Source organism: Camelus dromedarius, chromosome 4 (genome assembly GCF_036321535.1).
Source record: "Camelus dromedarius isolate mCamDro1 chromosome 4, mCamDro1.pat, whole genome shotgun sequence".
NCBI lineage: Eukaryota > Metazoa > Chordata > Mammalia > Artiodactyla > Camelidae > Camelus > Camelus dromedarius.
Window position 1 is genome coordinate 51,313,531 of NC_087439.1, and position 17,525 is coordinate 51,331,055.

A 17,525-nucleotide genomic window follows, 5' to 3' on the forward strand; every position below is an offset into this window, starting at 1 on the left:
TGTGTCCACCATACAGAATAGTTTCACTGCCCTAAAATTCCTCTGTGCTCCACCTAGTCATCTCCTCTCTACCCCCAACCCCAGGCAGCCACGTATCTTTTTTTCTGTCTCCAGAGTTCCAGCTTTTCCAAAATGTCACATAGTTGGAATTATACAGTATGTAGCCTTTTCAAATTGGATTCTTTTACTTAAAAATTAAGTTGTATGTATACTTTGTAACCAGCTACTTTACTGACATTTCTTTTTCTAGTTGATTTTCATTTGATTCTTATGTGAATTTCAGATGGACAATTTTATTATTCATTAGTTAGCACTCTCAGAACACAGTGCAGTAGGGTGATAACCAGTATCATTATTCTGATGTTAATGGAAATGGTAATAATCTTTCACCATTAAGCCTGATGCTGGATTGATTTGTGTGTATGTGTGTGTACAGAATAGCACAACCATATAAAGGCAGGTATTCCAGTATTTGTTAGGAATTCATAAATATTTGGGAATAGATATATTTATATGGCGTACTTGTAAGTCAGGGTGATTGTAGAATATTCTGACTTGACTTTAGTTTTAGTAACTTTTAAAGATTGCAACAGTTATCTCATAATTTAGTATCTTCTCTTCCTTGGCTATACACTTTTTATAACCTTATTTCTGTATTTTATAACCTTATTTCTGTATTTATGGTTCCTGGTTTTTTTTTTTTTTTACATTAAAAAAAGTTTAAGTAAATAAATAAATAAACTAAAATAATTAGGTTGATAAATCCAAGAGTGCTTATAGTTACTTTCCCTATAATGTATCTTTACTAATTTATAAATTATGAATGTTAATGTGTTTGTTTTTATTCTTTAATGTTTAGTAATGGAAGTGATTAAGACCATGAATATTCCTTTCATTATAGCTTTAGCTATGTTCCGTGATTCTGAATGTGTAATATTTTCATGACATTATTTTAAATGTTCTGCGATTGCATTTATCTTTAGTCTTTCACCCTTGAGTTAATTGGAGAATCCACCCTATCACTCAGAGAGAAAGAGTGGAGGCAGGGAGAGGGGCAGGATTGAGTGCTTTTGGTGTCTACTTTGTCTATTTTCAAACATTCTACAGTATCAATTTGATTTTTTTTCCTTCAACCCAAGACATAGTTAGAAAAGTATATTTTAAAATTTTTCTAGGATTAACCCCTACTTGCTTCCACTTTTTCATTAATATTTAATTTATTGAATTGCTTCAGAGAGTGTGACCTAAATTCAGCAGTTTCACTAGGATCTGTCTTATTTTGAAATTGCTTTTTTTAAAACCAATTTTGCCTGATAAAGATTTTTTAAATTTACCAGATAAAGATAATTTATTATTGATAAAGATTTCATTTTCCAAGTTGAAGTCTTCCTTATGTTCAGGAATGTTTTTTAATGTTGTTTCTTTTCTTTTTCGGGAATTGTTTTCAGAATCATCAGTATCAGTAAATCTAAGTTCCATTATCTGTTAACTTTTCCTTGCCCTTTTTTCTGTTTGCAAGATGATTTCTTCAACTTTATGTTTCTAATCTATGTATTGACTACATTTTTTCTGCAGAATCATCCTGTCCTTCATTAATATTTTAATCACTGCATTTAAATTATGATGTCATTATTGTTTCCCCAATTTCTTACTTTTACCAGTTCCCATTGCATCTGAGCCTGTCTTATCTCTTATTCAGAGATGCCATTTTTCTAGAAAAATGTGCAAATGTAAAGCAGTTGTGCTCTGAAGCTACCTCTCTACCTTTCTTTTGCTAAGGATTAACATTCCAAATAAGTCCTCTATCTCTTGCACATAATGATTTCTCTCCTATTGGGAGAATAATTTTTCCTAGTGTTTGTTTTTGACAGAGGTACTGGGGATTGAACCCAGGACCTTGCTCATGCTAAGCGTGTGCTCTACTACTAAGCTATACCCACCTTCCTACAGTGATTTATACACACACAATTTTTTAAAACTCCTTTGTGTAAAATCTACTCTTTGTCAAAGATTATTTGTACTTATGTATAAAACAGAGACAGACTCACAGACATAGAATGCATACTTGCCAGGAGGGAGTGGGGAGGGAAGGGTTAAACTAGGAGTTCGAGATTTGCAGATACCGACTGGTATATATAAAACAGATAAACAAGTTTATACTGTATAGCACAGGGAACTATATTCAAGATCTTGTAGTAGCTTACAGTGAAAAAGAATATGAAAACGAATTTATGTATATTCATGTATGACTAAAGCATTATGCTGTACACCAGAAATTGACACAACATTGTAAACTGACTATACCTTAATAATAATAAAAAAAAAGATTATTTGTGCCAGGTATCCTTGGCTGCCTTTATATTTCCTTGATTAGCACTCAAATCATCTAAAAATTCACCCTGAAGGGTAGGGTGCAGTGGAGTGTAGGTTTGCCTTGTTCAAGAACTTAGTGTGAAGAGCCTTAGGAGTGTGGGGAGGGATTAGAGTCTTGGATGGTCACAGTTAGAGAACTTGTTTCTGGGTATGTTTTCCTCCATAGTGTCATAAATGACTACTCCAGAAGCCAGCTTGGGGAGAGGAGGCTGTATTGTGGGGGTGCGTTGGGATGTGTCCATGAAGCTCGCCAGAAGACAAGACTAAGGGAAGTAGCAAAGGGCGAGGAAGCTGTGGACTTGCTGTGCCAGCAGAGCTGTGCCTCCGTGGCCTCTGAAAGCTGTTAATCTGTGGCCAGCCCTCTCCCTGTGCCTCTTGCTTCCTGCGTCTCCAGTCTGGAGGAAACTGGCGGAGCTTCCCAGACTTTCTTCCTGTAACACCACTTCACTGTCTTGAGAAGGGGGGGGTCGTATGTTGGTTTCATACATTCTGTTTTGGTCCTGAATGAAGTGATTCCTTAGATTTTATGTCATGTAGTGGCCGCTGTTCCCTAGTGTAAATACTAATGGTCTTTTTTTTTTTTTTAATCCTTTTAGTCCTTGCTGTTTAATCATTTTCTAGGAAAATCTTTATCAGATCTTACACTGTCATGTTTCCTGGAAGTCTCTGGTTTATTTTCTTGAAATAAGTCCTTGATTTTTTTTTCTCACCTCTGGGTTAGTGACCTTAGGAATGAAAAAGATTCCCTACCCTTTCTGTTTAAGGAAAAAAAAAACTTTAATATATAATGACATTGTAATGACTGTAATATATAATGACAACAGGCATTCATTGCTCTGGTGATGATCTTGATAGAAAACTAATGTATTCTACCCAGCAGGACAATGACATTTGCATTGATAAGGTTAGTTGATAGGAATGTCCTGCCCCGGGTGGCTTGTCTCCAGCATCATCAATGTGGCTCCTCCTAATTCTCTAAATAGGCGTGCAAATACTGGAAAAGACAGACTATCAATAGCTCCAAACACTAACAAAACTATGGAGGATTGGACCCCAATTCTGTGGTGGTGAGATCTCAAATGGAGGAGAGTTTACCCAGTCTTGATTATGGCAAACCTCAGCTGCCCTTGCAGAAAAAGAGACTGCTTGAGAAAGGGCAGAAAAAGCTTTGCTTTTCTTAGTCTGTCTTCACCCTTAAAGATTCCGGTTGGCCCCAAACAGAAAAAGTGGTAACGGCTCCTCTCTATTGCTCTAGAATCCTAAGTGTAATTCTCTAGAACTCCAGATTAAATCACCAAGTTGAGAAGAGGACTGGAGGAGAAAATTTTGATTTTTTTTTTTTTTTTGGCAGAGGGTGGGGAGGCTTATATTTCAAGGGAAGACTTGAAAAATGCCATTTTACTCTTTACTTTGTCACTCTATGTTCTAGCATAGTTAGAGAAATTTGAAGGAGAACAGAAATAGAACTTTAAAGGGGGAATTGTATGTTTCAAATCAATGGCAAATATAAAAGTCAGTTAAAACCATATAAATATCAGTATTATAAGGAAAGGCAGGTTATAAAGGAAAAGCCATCAAGCATTAAAGGAAACAACCGAAAAATAGAAAGTGTAAAATAATATGGCAGGGGCTAGGCCAATTATTAATTAAACAGTAAATGGAAGGAGTGGAGGGGAAAGCTTCACTAAAATTAGATTTTTTAAACAACCCAATCTAATCATTACTAGAGGAACACATAGTACAAAATGATATAGAAAGTTATATGTAAACACATGGACAAGTTTCATTAATTACTTACAAATAGAAAGAGAGCAGGTGATATCAAATAAAGCAAAACAGTGTTACAATGAACAAAGAGGTCATGTTATAATAGTCAAAAGTGAATATATAATTGTGAACTCTTCAGTAATAAATGTCATTGTTTCAAAATATACTAAGTATAATCTAATTGTCCCACTAGAAGAATGGTTAAATGTATTGTGGTGTATCTGTGTGGTGGCCTTAGAGTAGTGATTAAGGATGATGATTCTGAAGTTTTTTGTTCACAGGGAAGGCTGTTAGCAGTATATTGTTGATTGAAGAAAGCATATTGCAGGTAGTATGGACATTATTCTTCTACTTTGGTTAAAGTGTAACCAAAATGTTAACCAAAATTATTTCTAGGTGATGAAACTAGAGTCAATTTAAGTATTTTCATCTGTACTTTTAATCTTTTCCTGTGGTAAATATAGTATGTTACGTTATTGTGCCTCTCCCTCTGGATTATACTTTCATGCATCATTGACCTCAGTTTGACCATGTGACTTGATTTGGCCAGTAAAATGTGAGTGAAAGTGACATGTGCCCCTACAAGCAATAGTTCTGCATGGCTCTTTTCTTCCTTCACGTGCAAGTTGCTCCTTCCACCTGGAGTGAAGAGGACATAGAGTAGGGCTGCAGCCGACCTCTGAACGATATGCAAGTGGGTAAGAAATAAACCTTCCTTATAAGCCCTTGAGGTTTTGGAGTTGTGTATTATCATATCATAACTTAGCCCAGGCTGAGTAGTCCCCAGTTTCAAATGCCTTTCTTTCTTTCTTTCTTTCTTTCTTTCTTTTTTTTTAATTGAAGTATAGTCAGTTTACAATGTTGTGTCAATTTCTGGTGTACAGACAGTGCTTCAGTCATACATGAATATACATATATTCGTTTTCATATTCTTTTTCACCATAAGCTACTACAAGATATCGAATATTAGTTCCCCGTGCTATACAGTATAAACTTGTTTATCTATTTTATATATACCAGTCAGTATCTGCAAATCTCAAACTCCCAGTTTATCCCTTCCCATCCCCTTCCCCACTTGGTAACCGTAAGTTTGTTTTCTATGTCTGTGAGTCTGTTTCTGTTTTGTAAATAAGCTCGTCTTTTTTTTTTTTTTTTTAAGATTCCACATATGAATGTTATCATATGGTATTTTTCTTTCTCTTTCTGGCTTACTTCACTTAGAATCATATTCTCTAGGGCCATGCATGTTGCTACAAATGGCATTCTGAACACACACAGTGTATGATGCAAGTTCTCAAAGTCTTCCCTGCCACCTTTTGCTTTAGTTAGGTCCCTGGGTTATAAATCTGAATTTTATGTCACTCAGTGTAAATACAAATGTTATAGCACTTAGAAAAAATTGTAGTGATCCCATTGATATGAAGGAGGAATGAGACAAGAAAATTAGATGTTAGGCTCTCGTATTGCTGTTATTTTCAGCTGCAGTATTTTTCTCATTGAGTGTAGGAATTATGTTGGTGTTTACTTTAAAATCTATGGTCTAAAAAAATAGGTTTAGAATTTTGTTTAGGTGATTTCTGAAAATGTGCTTTGACAGAGATGAAATTTTTTTTAAAGCCACAGCAATTCTTACACTCGGAATTAAAAATAGATGAAACTTACAGAGTTTAGACTTAGTTTTGTAATGCATCTTGAAATAGAGCAGTGATCAGACATTTGATTGATAATCAGGTTGGAAGGATCTTTAAAGGTCATTTCATTCAACCTTATATTAGGTACTTGAAACTTTTTTATTAATAAAGATTTTTTTAAATAATAGAAAAAACAATAGTAACCTCAGAAACAATTCTTGGAATGAATTAAATTCTCTCACTCACCTTTTCTTCATTCTTGATATTATTCAAGATATTCATAGTTATACTTCAACAAAAATGCTGCCCTTTCTCCAAAGAAAAGTTACCCTGAAAATGTCATTTTAAATTAAAACAAAAACCAAGGTGTTAGCATTGGTGTTAATGAGGAAAATACAGTTGGATGCAGTTAGGAAAAAACGAAAGTACATCAGAGGAAATGTTGGCCCTTGATGTGGTTTGGATTAAATTTACTTCCAAATGGGATAAGAGTTTAATGAGTTTGGTTGTCTCGGCGTGATCCCCTGGGGCACTTGAGCACATCACAGAACCTCCATACTTTTAGCTCAAGTATTAGCTTTAAAACATCTTGGACCAGAAAGCAAAGTGCTTCACATCAAGAATTTGAGCAGCATTCTTGCTTTCTGTTTGTTGGCTCCAGAGCTTGGCTTGGGAAATTGTACTCACACTTATTAGAATGCCTTCGTAAAACAAAAGGATTAGCTAATCATCTAGCAAGTGTCCTGTTATCACTGCCTTTTGCCAGAACTAAACAAACCGTGGTCTCAAGCCAACAAAAGAGCTCCTCAGCGCTGTTTGTTTCTTTTAGCCCAAACACTAGTTTTGTTTCAAGAGGAAGGCTTCCAGTGTTGGGGGGTAAGTAGCTTTTATTTTTCCTGTGGTGACGATGAAGTTGAAATCTTACAATTTCTATTCACTGAGAAGTCCAGTTTCCCCAGTTTATAGTAATTTGCCTTTTAATTATTGGGGTTGTTCTTTCCAATATTCTCTGTAACCAGTTGAGCATTAAAATCTTGATAACATTCAGGGTCACATAATCTGTTAACAAACTGTTGCAGATTTTTAAAATGTAACCATAAGCCTGTATAAAATTTAATTTACTTGCACTTGCAGAGTGTACATAATGTATACATAAATCACTCCCTCAATACGTTTGTATCATTGACATAATCTATTAAGCATTTGTCTCCAGCCTAAATTTCTCTGGGCTGCAGACCTGCCTTTGTCTCCATTTGAACGTATGTCAGCGCTAACACGTCTGAAACCACACTCATGACCTGCTGTCAATCCTGGATTTCCTTGGGCCAGCCCTCCTCACTGGGAACACCAGAAACCTGAGAATCATCCTCAACCCTTGCTTTTCCTCCTCTGTATCAGGTCACAGCTGACAGGACTAGGTGCTGAGTTTCCTACCAACCATCTAGTTCATCGTCTCTTGTTTCCTGATTGGGCCTCCCTCATCTTCTCTACTTCCGCCAACTTGGTTCTCCTCGTGGCTGCCAACGTAATCTTTTAAACACACAGATCCTGTTATACCTCACCTCTTGATGGTCTCTTATGCTTATGATAAAAATCAAAATGCTGAACATGTTCTACAAGGCCCTGCAGGGATTGACCTCTGCCTTCCTTTGACCCTCATGTCACCGTCTCTGTGTCCTCTGATCATACTGGCCAGCATGCATTCCTTGATCATGCCCAGCTGGACACCCAGACACCTGGTTAATGCCTTCTTATCCTTCAGATCTCACCTCAAACCCACTTGCATAGGGAAACCTCTAACCTCCAGACCCAGTGAATGTCCCTTGCATCGTGTCCTCCTAATGTCCCATGCATCAGCATCTTTTTTTGACTTTTTTCATTAACTGTCTCTCCCTCTGAAGCCCAGGTCTCACTTTTCTTTGGCCTAATGATTGACTTCTCTTCATCACGAACAGCCTCCTTTTCTAAATTGTGCTAAAGTACTTAACCCAAGGGCTCTGTGCTGCTTTCAAGGTATTATTATTAAGATGAGGCCGGAACTTGGCCTTTGACCTTCTTAGAAGAGGATAAAGTTCACTTTAGTTGTCAGTCTTTGGGGTCGCAAATTGTTGTATGAGCTTTTCATCTTACACTCATCATGCTTTCCTTTAAAATTTTTTTCCTAACAACCTGTGTTACCAATTGAACAATGCTTCTCTTGGGGACAAGTTTTTAGCCCTAGGACTAAAATGAAGACTTTCCTTGTATGAATCCAAATGACAAAGTGAAGTGGTTCTTGGCTGTGGATAAGTGAAGCAACCCCAAGCATTACCGCAGTCCTGGGGCATGCCTGTCAATCTGTAGATGCTTGTGAGCCTGTTGGTTGTTGAGAGTCATATGTAGGTGTGCTGTGGTCTTGGAGTACAAATAACTGTGGATATGTGTATTCTTTGATCCTTCCCAAACGCTGGATCATATTATTCACAAAATGCATCAACTCTCTTGCCTCTTGTCACTGACTGCTTTGTGTCGGATTTAACCATCACAAGTATGATGTGGCTGAACTAAACTGATGATAAACGTGGATGGGGCTCTTATTGTATTCCACCGAGCAGGGGAAATTACATTTCAAGGGAAGAAACTGATGTCCTTTGGCATGAGAATCCAGAACATAATATTGTAATCTGCTCTAAAGCAAAGAGAGTATAAGGGAAGAATTATCACGTTAGCATATGGTTTCTTCCCGTTTTCCATGTTGACAGACTTTTGTTGCATACTAACACTTTTATCCTCTACCTTAAAATCTGGAAGAAGAAATAACATTTTCTAATGTGTCAGACTTCTTCATTTCACTAACATTTTAGTACTGTTTCCTAAATATAATGATTTTTTAATTCATTTTAAAATTATTTACATGAGGTTTTTTGTTTGTTCATTTTGTTTTTAGGTGTTTTGGATATCCTCAATATTTGCCCCCTGTTTTCTAGCCAAACCTGATTCATGAAATGGACTAAAGCTGAAAAATCATCTGCTTCTTTGTCTGTGAATTTGAGACACGATTGGAATGATCGTAAGTGCATACAACTAGATTCTCACTGCAGCTATGAGTTCAGACGAGAAGTGCATATCCCCTGCTCATAAAATATCCACTCCAACCCATAGAAGTGCCTCCTCTTCAACATCCTCCCAAAGGGACAGTAGACAGGTAAGAGAAGGGCATTGTCATTTTATGCTAATTCAGTGCCTATAAGATATGATGGGATTGCTAATTCGTTCTGAAGTTTTTGTTGTGAAGATTTTTGTTCCACAGGGAAACTTGCTGTTTTCCATAGATTACCTGACAATGTCATGAACATCCTGCTCTTGAGTTGCTGTGATTTAGAATAATCCTTTTTTAGGGTACACACCACAGGAAGGGTGGCCAAGCAAAGCCCGCAGTGTCCTCCTCATTTCTGTCCCTGGAGGCAGGATGCAGCTACTGGGATGTGAATTTTCTGCTCTCTCTCTTCATTCATGGAGGTGGTAAAGGTCTTCTTCCTTTAAGTCTCTCACTGGTCTGCCAAACGCTAACTTCTGTTTGGAGCTCCATGGAATCCGGTAACAGATTCAGAAATGAGGTTACAAATACAATTGTGGAAATCAGGGAATTGAAGGAAGTGAGAATTCAGACAATATTTAAAGTCAATAGAGAAAGTAAATTATTTATGCTTAATTAGCCCATTGAGCCAATTATATAAATTATTCCTGTTTATGGAGTTGCTTCAGTACGACTTCAGGGGCTGTTCTGCAGGCAAGGTTGTGTGGGGATTCGTCCTGTGAGTTCTCTTCCTTGTCAGAACAGGTGGTTGGTTTGCCCAGCACTTGTCTGAATATTTATCATTTGCCGTTACAATATTATCTTGTGATGGAATTTCTTGTTGTGTAACTAGAAATTCATAATAAGCAGATGGTGGTAACTTTTAATAAAAACTTTCCTTTATGGGGGACAGTTACTGAACATTGTTGTAGAATTCCCCCCTCCTCTCATTTTCTATGTTCAAAGTATGTGCCTGGTTTCTAGAAGTACAAATATCAGTTATTCAATCGCCCATGTACAGAACTGGGTCTTGAGAAAACCAGTTCCACGCAAGAATTCGTTCTTCCAGATGGTGGGAATGCACTTCTGGGGGTGGTCCTTAGGGAACCCTCAGTCTACAAACCCTCTCAGAACTCCTTTCCCTATTTCTAGCAAGAGATTCCAGAGGAATCTGTAAGAATCAGAGTTTCCTTGTGTATATATCTTGCACAGATTCTAAAGCAGAAATTTCTCTCTTGGGGAATTTTTTTGCATTGGTGTTTTTTGTTATGGAATGCGAGAAGACATCTACATTCTGTTCCTTAAAAGCAGTTATACCATTAACTAAATCTGTGATTACACACAGTTATAATGTTTATTGCATTATATTTTTAGAGTTAAAAAAAAAGTAAAAGTACCATGAATGAAACACATTTATGTTAAATTACTGCTGAAGACTGAGAGGCTTTCTAAGCTTGCATTTTCAATCTACCCTTCACCTGCCTCCCTGTCCTTTCTTGTTATGGCTTCTCCGTTTTCCCCTTGCCCTGGGCATTTAAACTGAGAGACATTTTAAGCAGCGTGGCCTTTCTGGCTGCTGAGGGAAAGAAGGGATTGACCCCGCTCACCCTGGAGAATTGTGGCAAATGGAAAAGACTGATGACTGCTGCAGAAACATGTGTCAGGCATTATGGTCTGCCTGTTGCACCTGAGGTCCTGGCTGGGCGTGCAGGACAACAGCGGGGAACTGAGACCCCGGTCTGCCGGAGGAGAAGGTGGAATGTGTGACTCCTGGCTGGCTTGAGAATGGAAGGTTCTATGAAAGGAATAAAGGAGCATGTCCGTAAATTGATAATGTATTCTAGAAAAGTAAGAGACGATGTTCAAATGGTTATTATTCTTTAAGAAGTTTACTTTCATTCTTATTTGTCTCAGCAGGTGGAAACTCTTCCCAAATATTTTCTCCTCTGTTTTCTTCCTGCCTCCTGTTTTATGTCTGTTCATCTCCCTCAAGGGAGAGAATAAAGAACAAATTACAGTTCTTTTTCTCTCTCCTTGTCTCATCATTTCTTAAAATTCAGTCTTAAGGAAATCAGAAGTTTTGAGTGATCCATGACATAATATGGTGTAGTGTTTTTTACATACATCTATTTTTGTGTGATGACTGTTTTCATAGTTAAAGGACATAAAGTGATAAATTAGTCTTCACCAAATGTTACCATTCTCTGATTTGACTGACATCTATGTATACAGTCCCAAATTGTGAATCCATCCCTATTTCTCTCCTAAATTGATCTTACAGGTAAAGGATCTTGCACACAGCTGAGAATACAGTGGTACCTTACTGCACATTATTTGCCCGTCCTTCCCGTGTTCTAGTCCCAGATCACTAGTTACTTAAATGGGCATTTCTACCATGGTCAGCTTAAGTAGTGTGTATAAACCAGTTTGCTATTAGGATGATCAATCTCTCTTAGAACCAGGGTCAAAGCCATTCCTTTCTTCTTTGCCTCTCCCACAGTCAGTAGGTTGACAAGTCCTATTGATTATTTCTTCCTTCATAATATCATAATTTCTTCCTAGTGTCACTGTCCGCCCCCTAGTCCAGACTCTCATCACCTCACCCCTGGGATCCTGCTGAGTGCTCACTGGCTCCTTATGGCCTCATGAGATCAGGGTTCCTTACTCTGGCAGATTGATGCTCACAACCCTTCAAGGACTCTTGGTTACCTAAACGATTAAGGCTGGATTTCCTTAGTTAGTGTCCAGAGACCATCATGATCAGATCCAGCATCAGTGTCCCACTTTGTCTCCAAACCTGTGCAGTCTTATCTGCTCTTGGTTCCTAAAACTGCCTCGTCTCCACCTCTGCCCTTGTCTTTCCTGCAGGGAGCTCCCACCACCCTCCTCTCAACCCGATACCTCTCTATGCTTCAAGGACTCACTCTTATGACACTTTCACTGGCCACTCAAACCCACGTTGACCTTTCCCTTCTCAAACTGTATAGAAATTTCTGACAGTATTTCACATTTTTCTGTTCTTTATCTTTTTATATACTGACCTCTTCATTCGTATTGTGAGATCTTTCAAACTACACACTCTAATTCTTCAGAGACAAGCCTTGCAGCTCAAATAACTTAATGTATCCTAGAGGATATTTTTAAAGACCTACAATATTTGTCTTGTCTTTTTATTGCAGATCTTCCATTCCAGACTTGTTTGTCCTCTCCCATCTTCCTTCCTCATAGATAAGTAAAACAAAGAACATCTGCCAAGGGCCTAGTAGTAATTGGCCGCCCTTCCTGCCACTAAATTATGTAGCGCAACAGGTGAAAGAGGGCGAGGAGTTGGGAAATGAAGTGATTCAGTGCCCTTGTGATTTCACTAAGTGTTTCTTCACCAATGAGAGGGTCAAGGCCCCACTTAGCATTTAACAAGTTGGAAGACTTCAGTAATTGCTCCATTTATAGTTTGAGTCTGATACTAGATGTTAGAACAGCTAACAAAATCGGCTCTGCCTCTGTGTGTGTGTGTGTGATCACTCTGACTCTTAAGCTGCGAGAAATACACTCCCAAATTTTTCAAAGAGGAAATGAAGGGGTTGATTAGACATCTAGGACTTTTACATAAACCAGCATTTCCCAAAGAATGTGGCTGGGAATGCTTGTCCCTTGAGATACTACATGAAAAGAGGGTTCTCCTGTCAAGTAAATTAGAGAAATACTAAACACAATCTCTTTTTGCAATTTATAAATTAAGGACATTGATAAGTCCTGCAGTCAGAACTTGATTTAACTAAACACTTCTTGAGTTTGATAGATTGTGGAACTTTTTTTATTTCCCTAAGGTTTGGTTGTCGAAAATCCAGATTTTTCTTTCTCTTAAGAAATAAGAAGATCTAGGAACTCTGGGCCCAGTTCCCAAATGGCAGCACTGGGCTCAGGAATGGCTTTCCCTTTAGATGGGGTGTGTACTCTCTCATCAGCCACAGTCTCCACCTCTCCTTATTGTCTTTCAATACTTTTTTATGTTTCCTGCTTGACCCCTGAAAGCATTTGAATTTATGAACCCTGATCTGAGATGTCAGTAAGTCAGCCACAGTAATACTTAAGTGACCAAAGATTATCTCCACTTGGGTGTTAGGAAGGCATCTCAAATTTAACATGTCCCCAAACTGAAGTTCCCTCTCAAGTCTGCCCCTTCCCAATCATCCTTATCTCAGTAAACAGCAGCTCTGCCCTTTCATTCAGAAAGGCCAGAAACCTTACCAAGAGCTATCCTTGACTCATCTGGTTTCCTCACACCTCACCTCTAGACCCTCAGCAAGTCCTGCTGGTTCTACCTTCAGGATGTACCTAGAATCTGATCACTGCTTATCACCTCTTCCCCGCCCCCCGATCTGAGCCACCATCATTTCTCACCCAAACTATGGCCATAGTCTTCTCACTGGTCTCCCTGCTTCTACCTTTGACCAACATACAGGTCATTTTTTATATAGTAGTCAGAGCGATCCCTTTAAAACCTAAGTCAAATCAAGCCTCTCACTGGCTCCGAGGTCTCCAGTGGTTTCCTGTCTCTCTCCAAATAGTATCTGAATTGCTGACCGTTGTCTACAAGGTCATTCATAATCTAGACCCACATGTACCTCTCTGGTCTTGCCTCCTAGCACATTCCGCTTCACTTAGTTCTCCCAGCATTTTCCTTAGATGTGCCAAACATGCTCCAACCTCAGGGTCTTTGCAATTTTGGCCCCTCAGCCTAGCTTGCTTTTTTTCCAAGTATCCCCAGATGTGCTCACACACGACTCATTCTCCAAATGTACCCTTTTTAGCCTTCCTCTGCCTTCCCCTGTATATTCTTATCACTCACTGCCCACTTACTTGCTTTCATTTGTCTTTGGAGAATGAACCACTCCCTGACATGTTACATATTTATCTGTTTATATTTGTATCCCCTTCCTGTATTCCCTAACACTGAAATGTAAGCTTCCTGAACACAGGGGTTTTATTTTGTTTAATAATGTATCCCTAGTCCCTCCTGCAGCTCCTCACCTATGGTATGGCCCCAAATGTATTTGAATGGACAAATGAATGAGGAGTCAACATAGGAAGATTGCAAACCAGGTTCTAGAGGCCTTAATAGCTGTGCAGGAATAACCATGTGGCTGGGAGATGACAACAAGGGGAGGAAGTAGTATGGCTGGGAGTGCTGAGTCTCCTGGGGACAGCGGGTGGTCCAGAGGTGGCAGAAGGTCCTAGGAGAGCACAGACCCTCCGGTATGCTGCTGACGGTGACTGTGTGGTAGAATAAATGGCTTGAGGCTCATGAAGGCTATGATATCAAACAAAAGCAAAGCATTGGGAGCATTCTGCACAGATGTTAAAAATAGAGTTGGTAGAGTGGGAGATAACTCTGTTTTAAATCAAGAGCTGTTGCTTCCCAATCTCTCATAGTACTTATTTTATAGTAAAGTTACGTAGTAGGCTAAGTGTATGACCAGCTGACTAGATTTTGCTTGGTTTTTTTTTTTTTTAACATTTTTTATTGATTTATAATCATTTTACAATGTTGTGTCAAATTCCAGTGTAGAGCACAATTTTTCAATTATACATAAACATGTATGTTTTCATTGTCACATTCCTTTCTCTATGAGCTACCATAAGATCTTGTATATATTTCCTTGTGCTATATAGTATAATCTTGTTTATCTATTGCTTGTTTGTTTTGATAATTACCCTTATGATTACATATTTTAGGAAATTCTAAGACTGAGAACAGCCTGTAGAGACAATTTCAATAGTTTGGGATCAGGCCAAGGACCTGCATTTTTTAAAAGTGGGGCTCCTGTTTGGAGCCAATGATTATTTTTATTTGTGTCATCATCAAGTCATTTCAGAAAATCAGACACTATTGCTCTAAGAACTTAGGATTTGGAATGCATAATTACCAGGTGACAGTGTCTATTATTAGAGTGAATTGTTATAGCTCTACCGGGTTAGACATTGTAAAATGCTCAAATGAATCAATCTTTTTGTTTAAATGAAAAATCAAAGAAAAAAATACCAGCTATTCCTTATAGTGATTTAAAGCTTGGAGAAGCTCAGAAATCATAAAATGAAGAACTTTTTATGGGAAAAATGATATTAATAAGTCATAAGAGGCTGGTAGTTAATCTTCTTGCCAGTTTTTATCAAATATATAATCAGTATCATGATCAATCTTCAACAACTAATAGAAGAAGCTTTCAATTATGTGGGTATCTAAAAATATTTCCTGTACACTGTCATCAACAATAAAACCAACTGTGGTCCATTCAGTTAATGTCTGCTGATAACATGTGAAGGCTGTTCCCCAGCAGTGATTCAGTGGGACTCAATGTGACCAGGGGCTGGTTTACTACCATATAACCACCTAGTTCTGATGTCGGCAGCATCTGCTGTATTTGCAATTTTCATTATCAGTGAAGAAGGATCTAGAAAACCAGAAAGTAAAAATGTTCCTCATCAATGACTATACTTATGTTCAGGGTTTTCAGAACAAGTTTTCTTCCTGGACAAACAGACTGATAAAAATATCCCCTAGCATATCCATGAACTGACTTGGAATATGTCTCTTCCAGCTCAATGTCTGAAGCATCTTCTTCAAATAGCTTTGTTACGTGACATAACCAAGGTACAGCTTGGAAGTATAGTATCTCTATCTTCTGAATATGAACCTGTTTCCATCTTTTAGTTGTGAAGAATATATTCTAATTTGTTCTAATTTTGGTGAGAAATATGTTCTAATTTTTTGAGAAAAAAATTCAGGCATTCTTGATAAAATACCTAACCTCCAAGTTAAATCATCTTCAGCCTTATCAGTGAGGAGGAGGAACATAATTTGAAATCTGCCAGTATCTCAATTGAAAACTTGTAGAATTCAGTGGATCTAGGGATTTGCAGGATGACCCTGGCGCCCAGTTCTCAGTTCAGAGAGAAATACTAACCTCACGTGAAAATATGCAGTGTCCTCTGTAGAGTGATGCTGGAAAATGAAGCCCTCGGTGCTCGGTATCTTTAAATTCCTGACTCGGTTCCAACTGAGCCTTTTGGGGATTCCACTCGTCCTATGGAACCTAACTTTCAGGACTTATAACCAATATCAATGGGAAAATAATACCTGCTTGCAAAAACTCACCCTGTGACCAACTTCTGCGATTTAGGTGCATTTTGTAAAATTTATTGGATGTTCTAAAAAGTCTAAATATTAGACAAAATTCATGAATAATAGACCAACCCCTGCAACAGGATAACACAGCTGATATTTTATGAGTTCTTCCTGTAGAAGGTTGAACTATCATCACCTTTTTTAGAGAACTAAACTCTGGCATGAAGTGGTGAAATGTCTTGGCTGCAGCTAATGAGCAGCTAAGACAAGGTTTTCTCCCTGGAAGCCTGATTCTGGAGCCCCTGTTCTTGACCACTCCACTGTTTGCTTCATTTTAAGCTGATATCCAGGGGAAGGGCCTTCTGTCCTTGTCCAAGTGAACTTTGTCAGGCAGCATTTGTCAATTTTTTTTCATTTTTTTTTTGTTTTTGTTTTTCTTTTTGTTGATTATTTTTTGAGTTGTGTATCGCCTCCTTGTTTTTACCTCCAGAAATAATAATGATTTTCCAGATCCTCAGTGGCCTGGGAAGCAACAGACTGGAAGGTACATAGACGAAAATGTTAATAATTATCGTGAAGCACTGATATCAAAGGTGAATTTTATGTTTTCTGTACTTTCCTGAATTTTAAATTTTCTGTGCTTTCACTCCATGTATTGCTTTTGGAATGAGAAGTTTTGATCATTTATTTGTTTACTGAAGGCTGTGATTAGCCTTTCCCATGAAACAAAATGAGCAACCACACAGACTTCTTGCTGTCTCCACCATTTGGAGATCGCTGTCACTGCTGCTTGGTGTTTACAGTTATGTGTTTGGTTCGTGTCAAATGTACTGAAATTGAGACCACTGGAAGGAAATTTGCCACCTGGCAGTCAGACACTGATTACCCACAAGTGATTTAGAACTCAGCATTATCCAAGAAAGAATCTGTTCACTGCTTGCCCTGGTATGTTTGCCAGGACACTTTGGTTCTCACCGCCTGCCATGGTTGCTCACTTAAGAAGTTATCTCCTATTACCTGGAGCTGGCCGGTTTGGGATAGCATGTTTATAGCAGCAAAACCGTCAGAGCCAAGATGAACACTGCCTGTTTGGTTCTTGGGCACAACACCAAGTAGAGAGAACTACATAATCCTCAGTTGTGAACCCTAAAGGATCTCCTCTGTAGGCTGTTGATGAGGTCTGGGAATCTGTTGTTTCTAAAAGCCTCCTTGGAGACTTATTCCCAAGTTTGGACGTCACTGCTCTTACAGAATGCATTTTCAGGTGTTTCATTAGGACTATAAAAACATCATGCCGAAGGACCATAAGTCTACAAAATGGCTTTATTTGATTTTTCAACTTGGACAAATAGAAAACTGTCCCTCTGCCTAGTATCCACGGAAACTTTCCTGGGCTGTAATTAAAATACAGTCGCAGACGTAGAGGAAAGCCACATGCATGTTGTATACTTTACTTTTTTTTTTTTTTTTTTGGAAGTATAGTCGGTTTACAATGTTGTGTTACTTTCTAGTGTACAGCATGTCATATACTTTAAAGTGCCAGACTTCTTGACCTCAAATCCAAATTAAGAGC

The 17,525-nt window shown here is 38.3% G+C and overlaps 1 protein-coding gene across 8 annotated transcripts in view; it reads left to right on the top strand.

The window, feature by feature from the left end:
- OSBPL6 (oxysterol binding protein like 6) overlaps positions 1–17,525 on the top strand; it is a 184,833-nt gene that overhangs the window by 96,879 nt on the left and 70,429 nt on the right. For all 8 annotated transcript variants that reach the window (XM_031451722.2, XM_031451723.2, XM_031451726.2 and 5 more), the window contains exon 3: positions 8,698–8,955. In XM_031451722.2, coding sequence (XP_031307582.1) covers positions 8,854–8,955 — 102 coding nt within the window. In that variant the 5' untranslated portion in view covers positions 8,698–8,853. The remainder of the gene's footprint in view (positions 1–8,697; positions 8,956–17,525) is intronic.